At 34.1% G+C, this 24,230-nt stretch overlaps 1 protein-coding gene and 1 long non-coding RNA gene across 2 annotated transcripts; both read left to right on the top strand.

The window, feature by feature from the left end:
- Positions 1-2,806: 2,806 nt before the first annotated feature.
- Positions 2,807-8,485, top strand: LOC146726074 (uncharacterized). The gene is made up of 3 exons (XR_014928662.1): positions 2,807-2,847; positions 4,678-4,702; positions 8,453-8,485. It is a non-coding gene; the product is annotated as an uncharacterized LOC146726074 (long non-coding RNA).
- Positions 8,486-8,488: 3 nt separating this feature from the next.
- On the top strand, positions 8,489-16,237 carry LOC146726073 (uncharacterized). Its single transcript, XM_085496291.1, has one exon. It carries the CDS (start codon positions 8,489-8,491, stop codon positions 16,235-16,237), a length of 7,749 nt encoding a protein of 2,582 aa, XP_085352417.1.
- Positions 16,238-24,230: the final 7,993 nt, after the last annotated feature.

Here is a 24,230-nt window from a genome sequence, read left to right as displayed (position 1 = left end):
GTCATCTTGTTTGTTAGTAGAATTTCATGTACCATCACTTCAATATTGCACTGGTTGCATGTTCCTATCTGTAACAGTGCTTGAGATATTGCAATTATGTCTATTAAATGAGGTCACGTGACCATATAAAAGAACAAAAAATATGAAAAAACATTCTAAAATCTTCTTATAAAAAACGGCTTTTCGCCTGGACTTCCATATATTGGAATTAAATACTATGTCATATGGTCTTTCAAAGTTATTAATGGTTAGTTGATTTGTCGAAAATTATGCAAATGAGATGCAAAACAAAATTTAAAAAAATTCTAAAAAAAAAAGTCACGTGACCGCTAAAGATTTTTTTGATGAAATTTGTAGCCCTTGTCGCACTACTACTATCATAAAAAAATTGGAGCACTCAGACCCTCAGAAAGGTGCGCAATTCGGCATTGAAAATTTCGCCTTTAATCCAAGATGGCGGCCTGGTCATGTGACCTATGTGTCTGAACTTAGGATATGCACCAGATCTCATACAGCTTTACCATTGTGGCAAGTATGAAACTGATCGATCCAACGGTGTTGACATAAAGCGTGACCAAAAATTTAGGCGGAATCATAATAATAATAATAATAAATATAGCTGCATAGCAGCAATCACCGGTTTTCAAGACCATGGCACATGGCCAAGTCACATGCAATGCATGGCCATGTATGACTGTTTGCAATAGCCCTCCAAATTAACGTTGGTTCCATGTTTGTATATGTGATAGTGTCCGAGATATTATAGCCATGCATATTTAATGAGTTCCATGACCATATATGGTCATCATCTATGTTGGTCAATTCTTTTGTCCAATGTCTTCAATATAACATTGGTTCCATGTTTGTGTTTGCAATAGTGCCTGAGATATTAGAGACATGCATATTTAATGAGTTCTATGACCATATATAGTCATCAGGTATGTTTGTCAATTCTCTTGTCCAATGTCTTCAATATAGCATTGGTTCAATGTTCCTACTTGTAACAGTGCCTAAGATATTAGAGACTTGCATATTTAATGAGTTCTATGACCATATATGGTAATTTAAAATGTTGGTCAATTCTTTTGTCCAATGCCTTCAGTATAGGTTTGGGTACATGTCTCTATCTTTAAAAGTGCTCGAGATATTATGGATATGCATATTAAATGAGTTCTATGACCATATATGGTCATCGAATGTGTTGGTCAATCCTTTTGTCCAATGTCTTCAATATAACATTGGTTCTATGTTTGTGTTTGCAATAGTGCCTGAGATATTAGAGACATGCATATTTAATGAGTTCTATGACTATATATGGTCATCGAATATGTTGGTCAATTCTTTTGTCCAATGTCTTCAATATAGCGTTGGTTCCATGTTTGTACTTGCAATAATGCCTGAGATATTAGAGACACGCATATTTAATGAGTTCTATGACCATATATGGTCATACACTATGTTGATCAATTCTTTTGTTCAATGTTTTCAATATAGCATTGGTTCCATGTTTGTACTTGCAATAGTGCCTGAGATATTATAGACATGCATATTTAATGAGTTCTATGACCATATATGGTCATCGAATATGTTGGTCAATTCTCTCGGCCAATGTCTTCAATATAGCGTTGGTTCCATGTTTGTACTTGCAGTAGTGCCTGAGATATTAGAGACATGCATATTTAATGAGTTGCATGACCATATATGGTCATCCAATATTTTGGTCAATTCTCTTGTCCAATGTCTTCAATATAGCGTTAGTTCCATGTTTGTATATACAATAGTTCTCAATATATGTCAATTCAATGTGTATCATATATAGGCCCTCCCCCCTTTCCCATAATGCAACATTGCTGACTATTTTATATAAAATATGAAAAATATTCATAAATTAACTGCTCCAAAACTACTGGTCGCACTTTCATGATTCTTTGATTAATCTGTAGTATGTATGATGTTCTTCAAAATTATGGCGTGGAATTTTGATACGATCAAAATTATGCAAATGAGATGCAAAACAATATTTCACAGAGGGTTGGCAAGGGGTATTTTCGTAAGCTGTAATCAATTGTTTTTATTTTCGTAATAATGTAATTTGAATAAATAAAAAAAAACGTACGTTCGTAGACATGATCAATGTGTGAAGTGTAATCAGTTATTTTATTCGTCCGTAATTTGTACAAAGATATTGTTTTTTTCAAATTAGACGTCGTAATTTCCAATTGTGATTCTTAAACTCAAATTATCAAAAATATTATAAAAATGTATAATGTCATTAGGAATTTGCTTTATTTGTAAAGAGTAAAAACCTATTTTTTTTTTACTGTAAATGGAAGTTTAACATCCCTGTAAAAACGTAAAATGCCGTTTTCATTTGCTGTAACGTCTACCAACTATTCCCCTTGCTACCCCCTTTTAGGGCAAAGTAGCCGATTTCATGCACAATTGAACTCCGAAGTGGGAGTGCTGGATCATCATCTTTGGTACCTGGGCATGGTATTTCATTTAAAAAGTTATAATTTTCAGTCCCGGATTTTGTCTATGGGCGTACACAGGGCTGTGGTAGGGGACATCTATCAACTAATACTTCCCTACCCACCCCTATTTACTATTCTTACCGCCTATCTCAACTTTCTATTGAGTAAGTTTAAGTGGTCCCCTACGCTCGTTTTTCTCAATGAGATGTAAACCACTTCTCTGTGCTCGTTCCCTTACACCATCTTTTGTACCTGTCTACACTGAGTTCATAGATGTCCACTCTATATGTTTAGCCTGAGTAAGAGAACACGAAAGGTAATTTGATGCAATTGCGCCACCAAGCGGCCAAGTTTGTACATGCTTATAAAAGAGGTGAGTAGTATTTTGGTCATTTGTATTCGTCTAGAAATTGAATTATTGTTATGTTGTAATTTTCATTTGTTATTTTAATGTGAATCAGTGGCCAATATAATACTCCTGGAAAATTATATGGTAAAATTTGATATAAATCGTACTTTTTTATTTGTTCACGGCTGGAACTTCAATTTGAGCGTCGTGACTTGATAAAAATGGTCGTCAGCAAAAGTGACGATGACCCGAATCACATCGTGTCACTGTTAACAGCGAAGCTGACATGCACATCATATTTAAGGATTTTTTTTGACTGATTTCACCGTTTCTATGTTCAATGATTGTAGCTAAAGTTTTGGAAAAGTCGATTCTGCTGTAGACTGTATAATGCGACACGTCGGCGAAAACAAACATGGCGGCCCGAATTACAATTGTTGCCATTGGTTTACATTTTGACCGTTTGAACATAAACATTATAGTTTGACGTGTCGCAAGGATTGAGACTAATATAAATAATGAATAATATATAATAAATAATACAGTACTTGTCTCACACTTTTCTAGTTGCTCCGAATATTTGACAATGTCATTTTCAAATCATTATTTACTTATATGTATGAAGCCAAGAAACAACACAGATGTAGGATAATTTATTTTATTTTCAATTTAATATATGTGTATAAATGTATATTAGTTATAAAACATTTCAATACTTGCCATGAATGTGGTTTATAGCTATTTTTTTGCTCATTTGTAGTGTTCAATTACTGTGAACAATTACAATATATTATGTTGGCTTCACTAGGTGTGTGTGTGGTATGTGTGATTTACAGTGTTTTCACATACTAGTATTAATTCTTCTGTGATTTATTTGGTTTGGTCTGGTTTTTTCACATTTTCGTTCTAGTTAGAAGGTAAAAGCTGAATAAATATTGTAGCCCATTGTTTCCATAGCAATAGCCAAAAAACTGATTTTTTGATAGCTTTGCACCAAGTGTACATTGTATCTCTTTTTACAAATTTAGGATAAAACATCTTGGATGTAGCTTAGTATATTCAGCTTGAGTGTGGGCACAAAGTAATTATTTAAATTTTTGTTCATTACTGAGAAATTTGACCCCAAAGTTGGGGTTACTGTTCACTAGTACCGTAACAACTTTTTAGTTCCTCTGTGATTTTTTTGGCTTGGCTGATTTTGTTCATACTTGACAGGCAGAATGTAATGTTACTATTTGGAAAAAAATCCTTGGCTGAACACTGCCATGGCATTAGCCAAAAAACTGATTTTTGAATACTTTTGCCTGAAATGTATTTTTTGTACCAGTTTTGTAATAGCAGTGTTCAAATGATCATGGTTTTTATTTTATTAAACAACATTTACCACCAAGTTAGTTTGATCTCAGTTACTTGTCAGCTTGTGAAGGCTTTAACACCCTATTATGGCACTAAATATATGCACAAATGTATTGTTATTTTACATTGAAAGTACTATATAATGTATTTGTAAATCTCTTGTGAGTGTGTGTTTGTGAAGAGAATTGATCACAGGTTTTTATTTTGACTGTATTGGTGGTAATGAGAGTCATTGGTTGATCTCTGATGTGATTTAGATCAAAACAGAGCTACATCCAATACAAGTTGACTGTATGGCTGTATTTTAACTTGGGAAAACTTAGTTTTTTTTATTGTCATGGTAACAAGTTTGTTCTTGGTGGTGCTTTTATGTTAGCAGTGGTGAATTATAAATTCCAAATTTTGCATAAATTACAAATTAACAGTGAATTATGTTTACTAGTAATATACAAATATATTAACATGGAACTAACTTCATATTATTTTATCATTTTTCAGTTTATGATAATCTACATTTTCAAAGGTGAGTGTATAGTTGTAATTGTCAAACAAAATGCGCAACACATGGTCGTGTACACTGACTGTTCATTTCATCTTCACTGTTATGTTAACAGCCTTGGTAGTGGAGTGAGTGTATGGATACCTCTGGTGCACATACACTTCTAAATACAGAATGGTGTACACTGACTGTTCGTTTCATATTCACTGTCATGTAAACACCCTTGGTAGTGGACTAAGCGTATGGATACGTCTGGTACACATACACTTCTAAATACAGAATGGTGTACTCTGACTGTTCGTTTCATATTCACTGTCATGTAAACACCCTTGGTAGTGGACTAAGCGTATGGATACGTCTGGTACACATACACTTCTAAATACAGAATGGTATACTCGTGACTGTTTATTTCATATACACTGTTGGTAGTGGAGTAAGTGTATGGATACCTCTGGTACACATACACTTCTAAATACAGAATGATGTACACTGACTGTTCGTTTCATATTCACTGTCATGTAAACACCCTTGGTAGTGGACTAAGCGTATGGATACGTCTGGTACACATACACTTCTAAATACAGAATGGTGTACTCGTGACTGTTTATTTCATATACACTGTTGGTAGTAGAGTAAGTGTATGGATACCTCTGGTACACATACACTTCTAAATACAGAATGATGTACACTGACTGTTCATTTCATATACACTGTCATGTAAACACACTTGGTAGTGGACTAAGCGTATGGATACGTCTAGTACACATACACTTCTAAATACAGAATGGTGTACACTGACTGTTCATTTCATATACACTGTTATGTAAACACCCTTGGTAGTGGAGTAAGTGTATGGATACTTCTGGTACACATACACTTCTAAACACAGAATAGTTTACACTGACTGTTCATTTCATTTTTACTGTTATGTAAACACTGTTGATAGTGGAGTAAGTATATGGATACGTCTGGTACACATACACTTCTAAATACTGAATGGTGTACACCAACTGTTTATTTCATATTCACTGTCATGTAAACACCCTTGGTAGTGGAGTGAGTGTATGGATACCTCTGGTACACATACACTTGTAAATACAGAATGGTGTACACTGACTGTTTGTTTCATATTCACTGTCATGTAAACACCCTTGGTAGTGGACTAAGCGTATAGATACGTCTGGTACACATACACTTCTAAATACAGAATGGTGTACACTGACTGTTCATTTCATATACACTGTTGGTAGTGGAATAAGTGTATGGATACCTCTGGTACACATACACTTCTAAATACAGAATGGTGTACACTGACTGTTCATTTCATATACACTGTTAGTAGTGGAGTAAGTGTATGGATACCTCTGGTACACATACACTTCTAAATACAGAATGATGTACACTGACTGTTCATTTCATATACACTGTTGGTAGTGGAGTGAGTGTATGGATACCTCTGGTACACATACACTTCTAAACACAGAATGATGTACACTGACTGTTCATTTCATATACACTGTTGGTAGTGGAGTAAGTGTATGGATACCTCTGGTACACATACACTTCTAAATACAGAATGGTGTACACTGTCTGTTCATTTCATATACACTGTTGGTAGTGGAGTGAGTGTATGGATACCTCTGGTACACATACACTTCTAAATACAGAATGGTGTACACTGACTGTTCATTTCATCTTGACTGTTACGATGAATAACATATAACATTTTAATCAGAGGCCTTTAGGCTTAGTTTTGAAGATAATGATGTATTAGAAAATTTGCCCAGTGAAACAAGTAATTTGTTGTTTTACTGTAATTAAGGTTGACTTGTCGAAACTGGAATTCAACAAAAGGGCCCCCTTTGGAAATTGGACTTAACCATCTTTTGACCATTTTTTTTTCACTTGTTGGTGAATTACAGTAGTAAAATATCAGTATATAGCATATATGCTATGGTTATAATGTCAACATTGTGGTGATGGCCATTACAAATTTGGCAGCTTTAGATTGTTTTATGTTTATCAATAAAAATGTTTATTTTTCTCACCGAAACCAGTGTATAAAAAAGTATTTCCTATTGGTATTACTCTGGCTATGCCTTTTTACCTTGCCCGTACCATCAAAGATGGAAGGGAAAGGTATATTAAGGGAAAATTTTTGTCCGGCGTTGTCGTCGTCGTTAATAATTGTTATTGTGTGCATGATAACTTTACTAATTCTATTCCTAACTTCATCAAACTTGGTCACCTTGTTCATCAGTATAAAGTCTTCCCTGAGTTTGAACAACAGATGTCCTGTATGAAAATATCATGCAAAAATTGAGAAAAACTGATAAAATATTTTGACTGTTTCTACTTGACTGATCACTGGTGATACACATCAAAGGTCACTGATCTCAGTGGAAATATGCATTGTTGTATGTGTTCAATGAAGCAAATGATTTATCTTGTAATAATATCCTTGGTAATGTATCTCAGAATTCCTTACTGGGTTTCAAAACCAACTCATGGAGAGATTGCACAGTCTGATACACATTTGCAAACCTACCAATAAATCTTTACAGAAAACAAGATGTCAGAAAAACAATATAAGCACTCCTATGAACTGGGTGCCAAACTTTGATCAAGATCTGAAGCTAATAGAAAATCTGTTTAGTTCAAAGTTATCAAATCAAAAACAATACATAAAAAATACATAAAAAGCAAAACATTTCATCCACATTTTAAAAAGAAAATTGTTCTAAAATATATGTATTCTGTATTTGACAAACAGTTCATTTGACAAATGAAAACTCACAGGAATATGTTTCAGCTATTAGAACAGAATGATAGAGTTTTTATAATACTAGTTTAAAAACTCACTTCAAACAAAGATTGCAGTGTTTGAAGATGTAGGTTCTCAGGAGGCAACAGTACTGTTGACTTCTCCCTCCACTGGACACCAACTAACTATTTAAGTTGATTAGCATACAAAGCAGAGCTTGCAACATGATAGCTATTCATAAAGGGTGTTTTTTTTTACTTTTCATATAATACAGTAGTCACACAATGAGGCAGTTCATATTTGTCTCAGTGAATCATTAATTTTTGACAGACACCTGTACAAAATACTTGAACAAAAGCCAGCTAAGATTTTCTGTTATCTTGCATGTTTTATGAATCTATTCACGTCTAAATGCAGCACTTTTTTTGCAATGAGGCATTTGTTTTTATACTAAAATATCTGAATTACTTTGAATAAAGCTGGAAATTATGTCCCTTAAAATAATTAAACAAATAAGGCACAAATGTTTTTGTAAGATATTTACATCTTTAAAGGACATTCGGTAGACTGATTCCCCACTGTTAGTTCAACCCCAAAACTTTTTTGTATTCAAAATTAATTATGACAATGTATATTTATATTGAAACAAACTATGTTAAAGGGAATTATATTATATAACAAAGGGCAAGGTCACCAAAGTTCAACTATGTTTTATGATGTAAACATTTTTGTTTCAGTGGTTAATCACTTCTGAATTTATGAAAAAATTAGTGTAAGTCAATATTCTACTGGATTTCATCCCTAATTTGCACTGCAACACTTCCCATAATGTATGTTGTATACATTTTGTTAATACATGTACATTCTTCAGTTTCTAAAGCACACACTAATTAATGAACAATAAATGTGTTTATTTTTTTACAGAATAGTTGTTCAGTAATTTAATGATCTGTATGTGACTCAATTTTGTGTTACATATATTTAACTATTTATATTATTTTGTTGTTTAGATGCCGAGAAAAAAGAATTGGAGAAGAAAAGAAGCAATGAAAAAAAGAGCAGCTCTAGGCATCGTCCCACCTGCTTCGGGCATTGTCCCACCAACTTTGGGCATCGTCCCATCAACCCTGGGCATCGTCCCGGCAACTTTGGGCATCGTCCCAACAGACTTGGGCATCGACCCAACAGATACGGGCATCGTCCCACCAGACTTGGACATTGATCCAACAGATATGGGCATCGTCCCAGCAACTTTGGGCATTGTCCCACCTATTTTGGGCACCGACCCACCAGATATGGGCATAGTCCTTCCAATCAATGAAATGAATGACATCCTTCGGGAACAAAGTAATAGAACAAATGAAGCAAGACAGAATAAAACTGTGATAGAGAACATAGCAAAGGAATCATTTGAGAAGGAAATTATCAATTGTTACAAGACAACAGGTAATAAAATAAATGCTCTAGTTTCAGTTCAAGGTAGTTTTAATCAAGGTCACCCTCAGTTTCTATACAACAGTGGACGGCAGTGTGTTGCAAACAGTTTAGTATCTATACTCTATAGTAAGATAAAACTTGTGTTTTCATGGGATTCGTTTGATCTCGATACCATATTGCGAACAGGAAATGAATTGTACGGATTTTTGCAAAAATCCTCAACATGTAATGATGCATACCTTTTAGTGACTGAATTACCAGAAATAATAGAGTTATTTGACTTAAGATTTGCATTGAATATTGCAGAATCTTTATCAGGTATTATAGGAAAAAGTGGTGATTTTAATGCCCCTCTCATGGCATTTAATGTTGCACTTGAAATAACCTTAAGAGATCATGATGCTTGTATTGTTATTTTTGGAGGTGCAGCATTTTCAGTATTGAAGAATGGTGACACATACTGGATTTTTGATCCTCATGCAAGGGATTCCAAGGGAATGGTGGAACCAGATGGAAAGAGTGTACTATTACAATGCAGGAATGTTGAGGTAGTGTATGAGCATTGTTGTAATCTTGCAGTATCCATGCATGTTAGCGTAAACACTCAGTTTGAAGTTACTGGTATAAGTGCTAATGTTGAGGAGTATATGGAATGTCAGTCTGAAGATGAAGTGTTAGTTGTTAGTACTGATCATATTCCATTGTTGTTTTCTCCTTTGAGTTTAGAACTGTGTGAAAGTTTGTGCTTTCAACTCGGTATTAAAAATATTAGAAAGACAGAAGTTGTATATAGTGATCAGTGTAATGAAATTGGTGAGCCATGTAGAAGTAAATCAATAAAAGAGGATGGTAATTGCTTTTTTAGAGCTCTGTCATATGCACTTTCTGGTAATGAAAATAATCACCAGAGAATAAGGTTGGCTATTGTTAATCACCTAAAAGAGAATGCTACTGAGTTTTATGGTCATTTAAGACCAGGTTACAAGTCGGTTAGTGATTACTTAGTCAAGTCGAGAATGGAGAATTTGCGAATATGGGCTACAGAAGTTGAAATAGTTGCAGCTGCTCATCTTTTAAGAACAGATATTTACACATTTAGTCAAGGAAGATGGCTAAAATATTCAAGCACTCAAATCGACAAGAACATCATCAATAATGGAAAAGGGATATACTTGAATCACTGTATGGAGATCCACTATGAAGTTGTTGAGTGTGTAAAGATGCGAGGAGTATTGACATCTGTGTGTACACATAATACTAACTCGTCTACTATTTCTGAAGTGGGTAGACGTAAGAGAAATTTACAAAATGTTGGACATAATTTATCAGACCATACTATTGATCAGAAAATATCAAATAAACAACATAAATGTGAAAAGAAAGTGTCAACAGATACTTGTACATCATCAGTACATGTAGGCCAAATTTTAAAACGAAAAGGGAAGCGTGCAAATGATAGGCTTCGAAGAAAGCTTTATCATCTGAAAAAGAGAATTAAGCAATGTGAAAAGCCAGCTGATGACCACAGTAGCATAGCAAAAAAGTGGAAATTGAAAAAAGAAGTAGAACGATATCACACTGATGATCAATTTCAAGAGAAGAAGAAAATTTCAATAATTACTAGGTACAGAAAAAATAATGCTTATAAAGCAGAATTGAAGGAACAAAGTATTCAAAAATATGCCCAAAATGAAAGTCACAAAGTTGCAGTAAAGGAGCGAAGTATTCAAAAATATGCACAAAATGAAAGTCACAGAGTTGCAGTAAAGGAACAAAGTATTCAAAAGTATGCACAAAATGAAAGTCACAGAATTGCAGTAAAGGAACAAAGTATTCAAAAGTATGCACAAAATGAAAGTCATCGAGCAGCAGTAAAGGAATACAGTATTCAAAAGTATGCACACAATGAAAGTCACCAAACAGCAGTAAAACAACAAAGTATTCAAAAGTATGCTCAAAATGAAAGAAACAGGGAGGAGACTAAATTGAGAGTGCTTGCCACCAGACAGTCCAAAGTGAATTCTATGAAAAACATAGATAAAGTTACAAATACCTTTAGGAATGAGATTGTGAATGGCCCAAAGTATGTCTGTTCAGTTTGCCATCGACGACTTTTCAGAGATCAAGTTCTTTTTTGTAAACAAGAGATGTACTTCAATAAAGGAGGGAATGTATCATCTATAGCTGAAAAGTGTATTACCAAAGATTATGTTCATGAATGTATCAACACGTGTGATGATAACTGTCTGTATCTGAGACAAGAACATTGCAGATTATGGATATGTTTCACTTGTCATCGAAAACTTCTAAAAGGGAAAATGCCAGCGGAAGCTGTTGCAAATAATCTGTGTGTAATACCTATTCCAGAGGAATTGAAGTGCCTGAATTCCCTTGAACAACACTTGATTAGTTTGCACATTCCATTTATGAAAATGTTAGCTCTACCAAAGGGTGGTCAAAATGGTGTCCATGGGCCTGTTGTATGCGTTCCTTCAAATGTTGAGAAGGTAACATCTATTTTACCAAGATTTGAGTCTGATGATCAAATGATCAGAGTTAAATTAAAAAGGAAACTCACTTATAAAGGACACTATCAGTATCAGTTTGTAAACGATGTTCATATAAAGAATGCTTTGCACTATCTCAAGACAAACAACAAATGGTATAATGATATTTGTTTCAATGAAAATTGGAGGAATCCCCTATTGGAAACTATTGAAGAGAATGAGCCACATAATGAAAATGATGCCTCAAATGAGATTGGTTCAGTAAATGAAGACGATGAAAACAGTGATACAGAGCATGAAGAACAGGTTACAGAACAGCAGGGAATGTTTTTTGATACATGTCTTCAACCTGTTGATATAGCTCAGGAAGTTCTTGACCATCATTATGACACCATTCAATGTGTGGCTCCTGCTGAGGGAAACAATCCAGTACAGATGTTGATGGATGAAACCAATGAAGCCAAATCTTTTCCTGCTTTGTATCCAACAGGCTCACCAACTTTTTATGATAAACGGGATGAAAGAATAACACTTGCTCGTTATCTCCATATTCTGCTAATGAATGCAGATAGTAGATTTGCAAAAAACACTGATTTCATATTTTATGCTCAGTATCTATCAGAGGTGCAACAAGTTGTATCAAATGTGTCTATTGCATTAAGAAAAGGGTCTGGAAAAGCATGTGGTAAAACAGTAACTGCTGCTACTCTCACTGATACACAGTCACTCAAAGAAATCTTGAATAATGATGAAGGTTTTAAATTTCTCAAGCCAATTCGAGGAACACCACCTTTTTGGCAAAGCACACAAAAAGACTTATTTGCTATGTTAAGGCAGCTGGGAATACCTACGTGGTTTTGCAGTTTTAGTTCAGCTGATATGAGGTGGCCTGAATTTATAGAGGCTATTCTAAGTGAGCAAGGTGATACACGCACAATTGAGGAGCTTGATTGGTCTGAAAAATGTGCCATATTGAGAAACAACCCTGTGACAGCCGCTCGAATGTTTGATCATAGATTTCATTGTTTTTTAAAACATGTAATTATGTCACCCGCAGAGCCCATTGGACAAATTGTAGATTACTTTTATAGAGTTGAGTTTCAGCAACGCGGATCTCCGCACACACACTGTCTCTTTTGGGTTAAGGATGCACCAAAAGTGGATGATAATGAGGACATAGAAGTAACAGAATTTGTTGACAAATATATTACTTGTGCAATTCCATCTGAAGAATGTGATGATGAACTCTTCGAGATTGTAAACAGTGTTCAGAAACATAGTATGCGACATTCTAAAAGTTGTCGGAAGCAAGGTACTTCTTGTAGGTTTAATTTTCCGCGACCTCCTTCCAAACAAACATTCATTGCACGAGTTGATAAGGCTGTGACTGAAACTGCAGATGTCAATGTTAATTTGTTAGATGAAGTGAATCCTGAGTGTAATGATATTAATGCAGATTATACAGAAATGGACCAAGGTGACTCGAAACAAGTTCCAAAATTACTTACTACAGATGAAGCAAAAGCAATTTTGACAAAAATATGGAATGAGCTATCAAACCCGGAGAAGAGCTATCCAACAGTTGAGTCCTTGTTTACTAGTATTGGGGTATCTCAGGAGCTATTTGAAAAAGCAAGCTCAAAGTTAACAAAGAAAACCAGTATAATTTTGAAAAGGCAAACAAATGATGTTTGGGTAAACCAATATAATAAAGACCTGTTGCGTTGTTGGAATGCAAATATGGACATACAATTTGTCGTAGATGCTTACAGTTGCATTGTGTACATTATTAGTTATATATCAAAATCAGAAAGAGAAATGGGTTTGTTGTTGGATCATGCACAGAAAGAAGCTTCAAAGGACGGAAATATAGATGCAAAAATGGCAATGAAACAGCTAGGAGGTGTATATCTAACAAACAGAGAAGTTAGTGCTCAAGAGGCTGTATATAGAGTATGCAATTTGAGGTTAAAAGAAGGATCAAGAAAAGTTCAGTTCATTCCAACAGGGGACAATCCCATCAAAATGAGCTTACCTCTTCGGGTACTGCAAATGAAAAATAAAGATGGTAACCTGAATAAAGAAGATATCTGGATGACTAGCCTATTAGATCGTTATAAGAGTAGACCAAATGAAGAAATATTTGATAATCTATGCCTTGCTAGTTTTGTTTCAGAGTATAGAGTGGTCTCAACATCAGAGATCATGGGGAATACAAAGTCAAACAATGCATTTGTTAAACTTCAAAATGGTCTTGGCTATGTGCGAAAAAGAACTCGAACCAATAAAGCAGTTGTCAGGTATGCACGATTTTCACCCTTCAAATATCCAGAGAAGTATTATCAAAGCATTCTTCAACTGTTTCTGCCTCATCGAACTGACATTCAGTTGAAACCATGCAACTTTGATTCATTCGAAGATTTCTATCAAACTGGTGCAGTAAAGTATGCATGCAAAACATTAGAAACTGTGAAAGCTATTGTTGACAGAAACAGAGCACTTTTTGAAAAAGAGGTTGATGAAATAGATGCAGCAGAGCAAATTCTGGAAGCATGTCCTCCTTTAGAAGATGCCTGGGCGCAGATTCATTCCCAGTCTGAAATGGAACGATTGCAATGTCAGGAAATGGGGAATAAAATTTCCTTATCAGAAGAAGGAGAAAATGATGAATCAGTTCCAGATTTGCTGGAAAAAGACAAGACTATTCCATGTGCAGAAGTGCATCATCAATGTGGAATGTCAAGAAATGATGCTAAAATATTGCTTAGATCATTAAATGACAAGCAGCGGGACATATTCTACACAGTACGACAATGGTGTTTAAATAAAAGCACAGATCAGAGTATACAAGCATTTTATATGTTCTTGTGTGGTGGTGCAGGTACTGGGAAGTCTCATTTAATCAAAGCTTTATATTATGAAGCTTCTAGAATTCTTTCCCGTGTATTGCCAAATCCTGACAACATTTCTGTTTTGTTGACTGCACCAACAGGTGTTGCTGCTTTCAATATAGATGCAACAACTATACACAGTACTTTCTCAATAGCAATTGATGCCAAACTACCATACCAGCCACTGGGAGAAGAGAAAATAAACACACTACGTTCAAAGCTTGGTAGTTTGCAGATTCTTATTATTGATGAGATTTCAATGGTGGATAAGAAGCTTCTTGCTTATATTCATGGGAGGTTGAGACAGATTAAACAAAGTGGCGATTATTCTCCATTTGGAGGTGTTTCTGTGGTGGCAGTGGGTGATTTCTATCAGTTACCACCAGTGAAAGGGAAGGCACTGTATTTTAACAATGAAGGTGTTGACCTATGGAATGATTATTTCTCTATTGCTGAATTGACAGATATTGTGAGACAAGAAGACTATGCATTTGCTGAAACACTAAATGTTATCAGAAGAAAAAAGAAATCAGATGACTTGGACACTAGTGCAGTGAACATGCTTCGTCAATGCGAAACTGGCGAAGATGGTAATGGTATTCACATATTTGCAACCAATAAAGAAGTTAATGAATGTAATGTTATGAAACTGCAATCTTCTTGTACTGATCTGATAAGCATTAACGCACAGGACTTCTGTAGAGATCCTAATACAAAGAAACTAGTTAGGCAGAACAGCCAACATAAGAAGATCTACAATACAAATTTGGCAAATACAGTAACTTTAGCTGTTGGTGCTCGTGTGATGTTAACAAAAAACATTGATGTATCTGATGGTCTAGTAAACGGTGTTTTTGGAACTGTTTCCTATATATCTATGAAACCTGGTGAAGTATTCCCTTCCACTGTATACATAGTTTTTGATAATGACAATGTTGGAACAAAACTGCGTAGTAAAACAGAAATGTTATCATCAATACCAGAGAACAGTTTGCCAATAATGCCCCAGGAAGACCGTGTGAACAGCAGTGGAAGTATCAGACGTCAATTCCCATTAAAACTTGCTTGGGCATGTACAGTACACAAAGTACAAGGCTTAACAGTAGAAGAAGCTGTAGTTTCATTAGACAAAATATTTGCACCTGGACAAGCTTATGTGGCCTTGAGTAGGGTAAAATCTTTGAGTGGACTTGTTATCAAAGACTTCAAACTATCTGCCATTTATTGCAATGAGAAAATAGATGCTGCCTTATCAAGTATGCCCAAGTTTGTCACCTTGACTGAAAGTAACTCAAATATAGAATGTTCATATACTATCAGTCTGCATAATATAGAAGGTATATATTCACACATTGAAGACCTAAAATATGACAAAAGATTGGTAAAAAGTGATTTTATTTGTTTGACAGAAACATGGTTGACCAGTGCAGATTCAGAAGACGGATTAGGGCTAAGTGGTTTTGTTTTTCACCACAAACCTAGGTCATTATCATATGATACATCTGACCATGTTACGACTGATTTGAAGCATCAAGCTCATGGAGGAGTAGGAGTTTATGTCAGTAGTAATGAGTGTATTGAACTCTTGAATCTGTGCATCACAAATTTGGAGTACATGGCATTTTATGTAAAAGATGGACATTTTACAGTAGCAATAATCTACAGACCTCGATCTTACAGAGCAGACGTGTTCAGAAGAAACTTATTGAGTTTGGTTGAAGAATTGGAGAAACTACCTGGTGGAAGCATTGTTCTTGGTGATTTTAACGAGAATGTACTTGTGTCTTCTTCTGTACAAAAGTTGATGGAAGAAAGAGGATTTAAACAATGTGTTGCACAGCCAACAACAGACAGTGGTACATTGATTGATCATGCTTATGTCAGACATACAAATATTATAAATGTTGAAGTTATCCAGACATATTTTGGTTCTCATAATGCAGTTTGTCTCAAGGTGTGAAACTACTAATAATGTAAATTATGATCTTGAAGTATATGCAATTGAGTGTACAGTATGTATGTACACTCATGAAAATATTGTATTACTTTGTATTTCATCTGTACAAGCATGTGGGTTGGGTTGTGAGGGGCAAGGGGTGATCTTCCAGGCTTTGTTCTAAATTATGCAGTAGGTAGTTCAATTGCATAAGTTTATGGTCAAATTGTATTTAATCCCAAAGGTACGATACAAAATGTCATTGACTAGAATTTGTTAGCAACTAACCATGTCGTTGTGACTTACTGAATCATGGCAAATGACAGCTCACTGTCATTATTTCAATTTGTGAAACATTCAGTACGAAAAAAAATTCAGGAAAGACAACACTGACATTTAATGTCCACAACAGTCGCCTGGCAAAAAAAAAATTTAGTGCTTGTACAGGTGTAATTATATGCAGAGTACTCCTATTGCACATTTAATAAATGATGTATAATATTGGCAATGGTCTATCATATATTCATACTTACTTATACATATGGGCTGAATACAAGGACTTGTCCGAATACAAAGTGGCAAAAGAAATGTCCCTGGTGCCAAGTGACGCGATGGCATTGGGGATAATATTTAGTATGCACTTTTTAGATGTAGCGTCTGTGTGTTTGTTTTGTTTTTATGTCTGTCCTTTTGTATGTGTTTTTCCTTTTGAACTTCACATTAATATTAAATAATCTATTGTATTTCTGAGATTTCTTCTATTCAAATTGTTTTAAGTACATTGAAACTTTGCAAAGTACCTGCAATATGTTTAACATATTTATTATTCATTTGTTGAACAATTGTGCTAAACTTGGTATAGCATCGCCATTCTACAAGTCTATGTATCTTCAGTGTGCCTCAAAAGGAAAAAAATTTAATACAGTATTGATAACAAACACTGTCAAAAATGTCAAATAAAAGTGCAATATTTATTTTTGAGGGAACACTTATTGTGAAAGTAATACCATGTTATGTATCTTTTTATGGCAAGTTTGAGCTTTAGATATAGTTAGATTTGCTTTTGCTTTTTAATTATTTTTATGAATATATAAATGAGATTCACACTTAAAGACATGTGATGATAACTTATTGCTATGTTCTTGTATTCATGTCTAAATGTACCTTTAATAGCAAAGAAATTAGTTTTTAATGAATGTACATCCTTCAACAATCTGATTGCTTAAAAAACACTTTTCTCTGGCGGTATTGATGATGCTGGCATCTAAACATACTGCTATTAGTTTGCCAGACAAAACTCTCAGTGTCGTGTGGCAATATCAGTGAAGTGAAGTGGCTGAAGTTAATAAGGTGCTTACCTACATATTAATTATTATTTTTCTGGAATGTTGGCTACTTCAGTTGTACATTAAAGCTACTATCCTATTTTAGTACTTTTGTAATAATATATGCATACTTCTGCTATAACTAGTCTACAACAAACTTGTATAGTTTTGTCTTTAAACATTTTTTAAATGTGAAATTTTAAGCAGAAAGCATATTAATCATTTTTGTTGTTGTTTATGTTCACAGGTTATATGACATGAATTTGAACAGTAATACTTAAGAAAAATGGCTGAACCAAACAGCAGTGTTCATAAACTACTAGCCACCTACATAAGTTAAATAAGTGACATTTGCTAGTCAAAAGACAGTAACACTTTTCTCTGGCGGTGTTGATGATGCTGGCTTCTCAAGAAATTTCAATTAGTTTGCCAGACAGAACTCTCAGTATCATGTGGCAATATCAGTGAAGTGAAGTGGCTGAAATTAATAAGGTCCTTACCTACATATTAATTATTATTTTTCTGGAATGTTGGCTACTTCAGTTGTACATTAAAGCTACTATCCTATTTTAGTACTTTTGTAATGATATATGCATACTTCTGCTATAAATAGTCTACAACAAACTTAAATAGTTTTGTCTTTAAAAATAAAAAAAGTGAAATTTTAAAGCAGATAGCATATTTATAATTTCTGTACATTAAAGCTGAGTGTTACTACACTTTAGGAACTTGTATATGTTTCAAACATTTTAAAGTTATTATTTGTTTTGGTATATATGTTCTTTCACATAGATACTGGTAAGGAGGAAGTGTCAACATGTACACAGTCCACTTGCCCAATACATGCATACGTCTGCTGTAAATAGTCTACAACAAACTTAAATAGTTTTGTCTTTAAAAATAAAAAAAAGTGAAATTTTAAGCAGATAGCATATTTACCATTTTTGTTACTGTTTATGTTTATGTTTACAGGTTATATGATATGAACAGTAATACTTAAGAAAAATGGCTGAACCAAACAGCAGTGTTCATAAGCTACTAGCCACCTACATAAGTTAAGTAAGTGACATTTGCTAGTCAGAAGACAGAAACACTTTTCCCTAGCACTGTTGATGACGCTGTCATCTAAACAAACTGCAATTAGTTTGTCAGACAGAACTCCTAGTATCATGTGGCTATATCAGTGAAGTGGCCGAAATTAATAAGGTGCTTAACTACAATGTATTTATTATTTGTCTGGAATGTTGGTCATCTGAGCTGCACATTAAAGCTGAGTGTTACTACACTTTAGGAACTTGTATAACGTTTCAAACATTTTAAAGTTATTATTTGTTTTGGTATATATGTTCTTTCACATAGATACTGGTAAGGAGGAAGTGTCAACATGTACACAGTCCACTTGCCCAATACATGCTGAGTGTGGTTGCTAGTCGACACAAATTTCAGGGTTAGTATTTCACTTTATGATCGTTTGGCTGTTAGTATCATGGTTCATTTCTCAATCTCTCACTAATTTAGCTTTAATGTTTTAAATGCGTTGTGATTGTATTTATTAACTTGCATTTTTTTCATGGTTTTATTACATTTCAAAGTAGTATGTGCAATTATTGCACAATTGTATAACAATTACTCTGCCATTCTTATAAACAAACTCAGCCTTTGATCTTCTGCAATACATAACTTTAATATAACAACTGGCATTTACTGTGATAAGCACAATCATGTACACTTGTGTCATAATAGTCAACATTTTATCTCTGAAAGTAAAACAAATGTGAAATTTCAAGCAGAAAATATATTAATAATTTTTTTATATATTTACAGGTTTTATGACAAGAATATGAACAGTAATATTTAAGAAAATGTCTGAACCAAACGGCAGTATTCACAAACTACCAGTTACCTACGCAAGTTAAATAAGTGACATTTGCTAGTCAGAAGATAAAAACTAGTTATAAAGGCTCCATAGTGTAATTTAATACACATCCAACAAATGAATCAATCTTGTTCAAGCTATATGCTATATTTTAATAATAAGTTAATCCCAAATTAAAATTGAATTAATTGCGCAAATTGGCTTGATAGTCACTACTATGCTAATGTAGTTCAACACTAGCTGTGTTTAAATTTATATTTTTTGTTCTTTTACTAGAACCCAATATAACACATGTCGTAAATAAGTACTCACTGGTAACAAGGTTGTGTTGTTAACGACTTTTGTATTATCACTATTGTAACCATTATGACATGACTTAGTTTCCATCATTAGCATTAAATATTAACTCCATTCATCCATTTGCAATTATATCTTGAATACACAAGTATGACAAGTTGTATGTGGAAACATGTGTCCACTGAAAATAGGTATTGTATGTCTAATATATAACAATGCATACCAAGTTTGCCAAGATCTAGTTCTACAATACAATGTTTTGATGAATTTTTACCTCTATAATGTGGCTATCCAGAATATAGTGTACAGGTCTAATCGGGTATGAAATTTTAGAGATACTGGTGTTGATTTTTGCATGCATAGGACATGACGGATCTCCATGAAATTATAGCGAAGAAACAGCACTTGCAGACTTGTTCACAATTAATGTGAAAACAAATTTCTTCCACGATTGTTTATCAATTTTAGAGCTTTGTGATCAAGGAATACAACAAAATTGAATTTCTTTATCACCACTTACTTTCACTTTGTTAATATCACTTACTCCAGCTTGTAACTTGACTGTTTAACATCTTTGTTCTCAACATTAACTGGAATAAATTATTTTTCATTAACTTTTGTACATATTATATAAATATTATGGATACTTTTTTTGTACTTGCTATATTGAGTTCTGTGACGATATATGGTCATTTAATATGTTGCTCGTTTCTCTAGGCCAATACCTTCAATATACCCTTAGTTTCATGTTTGTATGTGTAATAGTGCTTAAAATATTAGAGAAATTCATATTTAATGAGTTCTAAGACCATATATGGTCATCAGATATGCTGATCGATTGTCTTGTCCAATGTCTTCAATATAGCATTGGTTTCATGTTCCTACTTGCAACAATGCCTAAGATATTAGAGACATGCATATTTAATGAGTTCTATGTCCATATATGGTCATCGGTATGTTCATCGATTCTCTTGTCGAATGTCTTCAATATAGGTTTGGCTACATGTCTCTATCTTTAAAAGTGCACGAGACATTATGGATATGCATATTTAATGCGTTCTATAACCATATATGGTCATCAACTATGTTGGTCAATTCTTTTGTCCAATGTCTTCATTATAGCATTGGTTCCAGTTTGTACTTGCAATAGTGCCTGAGATATTAGAGATGTGCATATTTAATGAGTTCTATGACCATATATGGTCATCGAATATGTTTGTCAATTCTCTTGTCCAATGTCTTCAGTATAGGTTTGGCTACATGTCTCTCTTTAAAAGTGCTCGAGATATTATGGATATGCATATTTAATGAGTTATATGACCATATATGGTTATTGATTGTGTTGGTCAATTCTCTCATTCTATGTCTTCAATATAGCGGTTCCATGTTTGTATATACAATAGTTCTCAATATATGTCAATTCAATGTGTATCGTATTTAGGACCCTCCCCCTTTCCCATAATGCATCATTGCTGACTATTTTATATAAAATGTGAAAAATATTCATAAATCAACGGCTTCAAAACTACTCGTCTTCAGTATAGGTTTGGGTACATGTCCCTATCTTTAAAAGTGCTCGATATATTATGGATATGCATATTTAATAAGTTCTATGACCATATATGGTAATCGAATATGTTGGTCAATCCTTTTGTCCAATGTCTTCAATATAGTATTGGTTCCGTGTTTGTGCTTGCAATAGTGCTCGAGATATTGGAGACATGCATATTTAATGAGTTGTATGACCATATATGGTCATCCAATATTTTGGTCAATTCTCTTGTCCAACGTTGGTTCCATGTTTGTATATGTGATAGTGTACGAGATATTATAGCCATACATATTTAATGAGTTCCATGACCATATATAGTCATCGGGTATGTTTGTCAATTCTCTTGTCCAATGTCTTCAATATAGCATTGGTTCAATGTTCCTACTTGTAACAGTGCCTAAGATATTAGAGACTTAATGAATTATATGACCATATATGGTCATTTAAAATGTTGGTCAATTCTTTTGTCCAATGCCTTCAGTATAGGTTTGGGTACATGTCTCTATCTTTAAAAGTGATCGAGATATTGTGCATATGCATATTTAATGAGTTCTATGACCATATATGGTCATCGAATATGTTGGTCAATTCTTTTGTCCAATGTCTTCAATATAGCATTGGTTTCATGTTTGTACTTGCAATAGTGCCTGAGATATTAGAGACATGCATATTTAATGAGTTGCATGACCATATATGGTCATTCAATGTTTTGGTCAATTTTCTTGTCCAATGTCTTCAATACAGCGTTAGTTCCATGTTTGTACTTGCAATAGTGCCTGAGATATTAGAGACATGCATATTTAATGAGTTCTATGACCATATATGGTCATCGAATATGTTGGTCAATTCTTTTGTTCAATGTCTTCAATATATCATTGGTTCCATATTTGTACTTGCAATAGTGCCTGAGATATTAAAGACATGTATATTTAATGAGTTCTATGACCATATATGGTCATCTAATATTTTGGTCAATTCTCTTGTCCAATGTCTTCAATATAGCGTTAGTTCCATGTTTGTATGTGCAATAGTTCTCTATATATGTCAATTCAATGTATATCGTAAATGGGCCCTCCCCCCTTTCCCATAATGCAACATTGCTGACTATTTTATATAAAATGTGAAAAATATTCATAAATCAACTGCTCCAAAACTACTGGTCGCACTTTCATGATTCTTTGATTAATCTGTAGTATGTATGATGTTCTTCAAAATTATGGCGTGGAATTTTGATACGATCAAAATTATGCAAATGAGATGCAAAACATTATTTCCGAAAATTCTAGAAAAAAAAGTCACATGACCGTTCAACTTTTTTTTCATGAAATACGTAGCTCTAGGGTCAATGCTTCTTTTAAGCGAAAGTTTGAGACTCCTAGACCCTCAGAAAGGTGTTTAAATGAGCATGCCATTTTTCGCCTTAAATTCAAAATGGCCGCCGTACCACGTGACCAATATGCGTCATCTTAGGATATGCACTAGATCTCATCAAACTTTACAAACATGTGCAAACATTTTCAAGATATGTGCAACGGTGTTCGAATGGCGCTTAGCGAAAAATCTGGCGGAATAATAATAATAATAATAATATAGGTTTGGGTACATGTCTATATCTTTAAAAGTGATCGAGATATTATGGTTAATGAGTTCTATGACCATATATGGTCATCGAATATGTTGGTCAATTCTTTTGTCCAATGTCTTCAATATAGCGTTGGTTCCATGTTTGTACTTGCAATAATGCCTGAGATATTAGAGACCCGCATATTTAATGAGTTCTATGACCATATATGGTCATACAATATGTTGATCAATTCTTTTGTTCAATGTTTTCAATATAGCATTGGTTCCATGTTTGTACTTGCAATAGTGCCTGTGATATTAAAGACATGCATATTTAATGAGTTATATGACCATATATGGTCATCGAATATGTTGGTCAATTCTCTCGGCCAATGTCTTCAATATAGCGTTGGTTCCATGTTTGTACTTGCAGTAGTGCCTGAGATATTAGAGACATGCATATTTAATGAGTTGCATGACCATATATGGTCATCCAATATTTTGGTCAATTCTCTTGTCCAATGTCTTCAATATAGCGTTAGTTCCATGTTTGTATATACAATAGTTTTCAATTTATGTCAATTCAATGTGTATCATATATAGGCCCTCCCCCCTTTCCCATAATGCAACATTGCTGACTATTTTATATAAAATGTGAAAAATATTCATAAATCAACTGCTCCAAAACTACTGGTTGCACTTTCATGATTCTTTGATTAATCTGTAGTATGTATGATGTTCTTCAAAACTATGGCGTGGAATTTTGATACGATCAAAATTATGCAAATGAGATGCAAAACAATATTTCAGAAAATTCTAGAAAAAAAAGTCACATGACCGTTCAACTTTTTTTTCATGAAATACGTAGCTCTAGGGTCAATGCTTCTTTTAAGCGAAAGTTTGAGACTCCTAGACCCTCAGAAAGGTGTTTAAATGAGCATGCCATTTTTCGCCTTAAATTCAAAATGGCCGCCGTACCACGTGACCAATATGCGTCATCTTAGGATATGCACTAGATCTCATCAATCTTAACAAACATGTGAAACAATTTTCCAGATATGTGCAACGATGTTCGAATGGCGCTTAGCGAAAAATCTGGCGGAATAATAATAATAATAAATATAGCTGCATAGCAGCAATCACCGGTTTTCAAGACCATGGCACATGGCCAAGTCACATGCAATGCATGGCCATGTATGACTGTTTGCAATAGCCCTCAAAATTAACGTTGGTTCCATGTTTGTATATGTGATAGTGTCCGAGATATTATAGCCATGCATATTTAATGAGTTCCATGACCATATATGGTCATCATCTATGTTGGTCAATTCTTTTGTCCAATGTCTTCAATATAACATTGGTTCCATGTTTGTGTTTGCAATAGTGCCTGAGATATTAGAGACA

The sequence above is a fragment of the Saccoglossus kowalevskii genome, unplaced genomic scaffold, assembly GCF_978046115.1.
Source record: "Saccoglossus kowalevskii unplaced genomic scaffold, keSacKowa6.1 SCAFFOLD_86, whole genome shotgun sequence".
Classification (NCBI taxonomy): Eukaryota; Metazoa; Hemichordata; class Enteropneusta; family Harrimaniidae; genus Saccoglossus; species Saccoglossus kowalevskii.
Note: the sequence above shows the minus strand (reverse complement) of the source record. Positions and strands in the feature narration are given on the sequence as shown.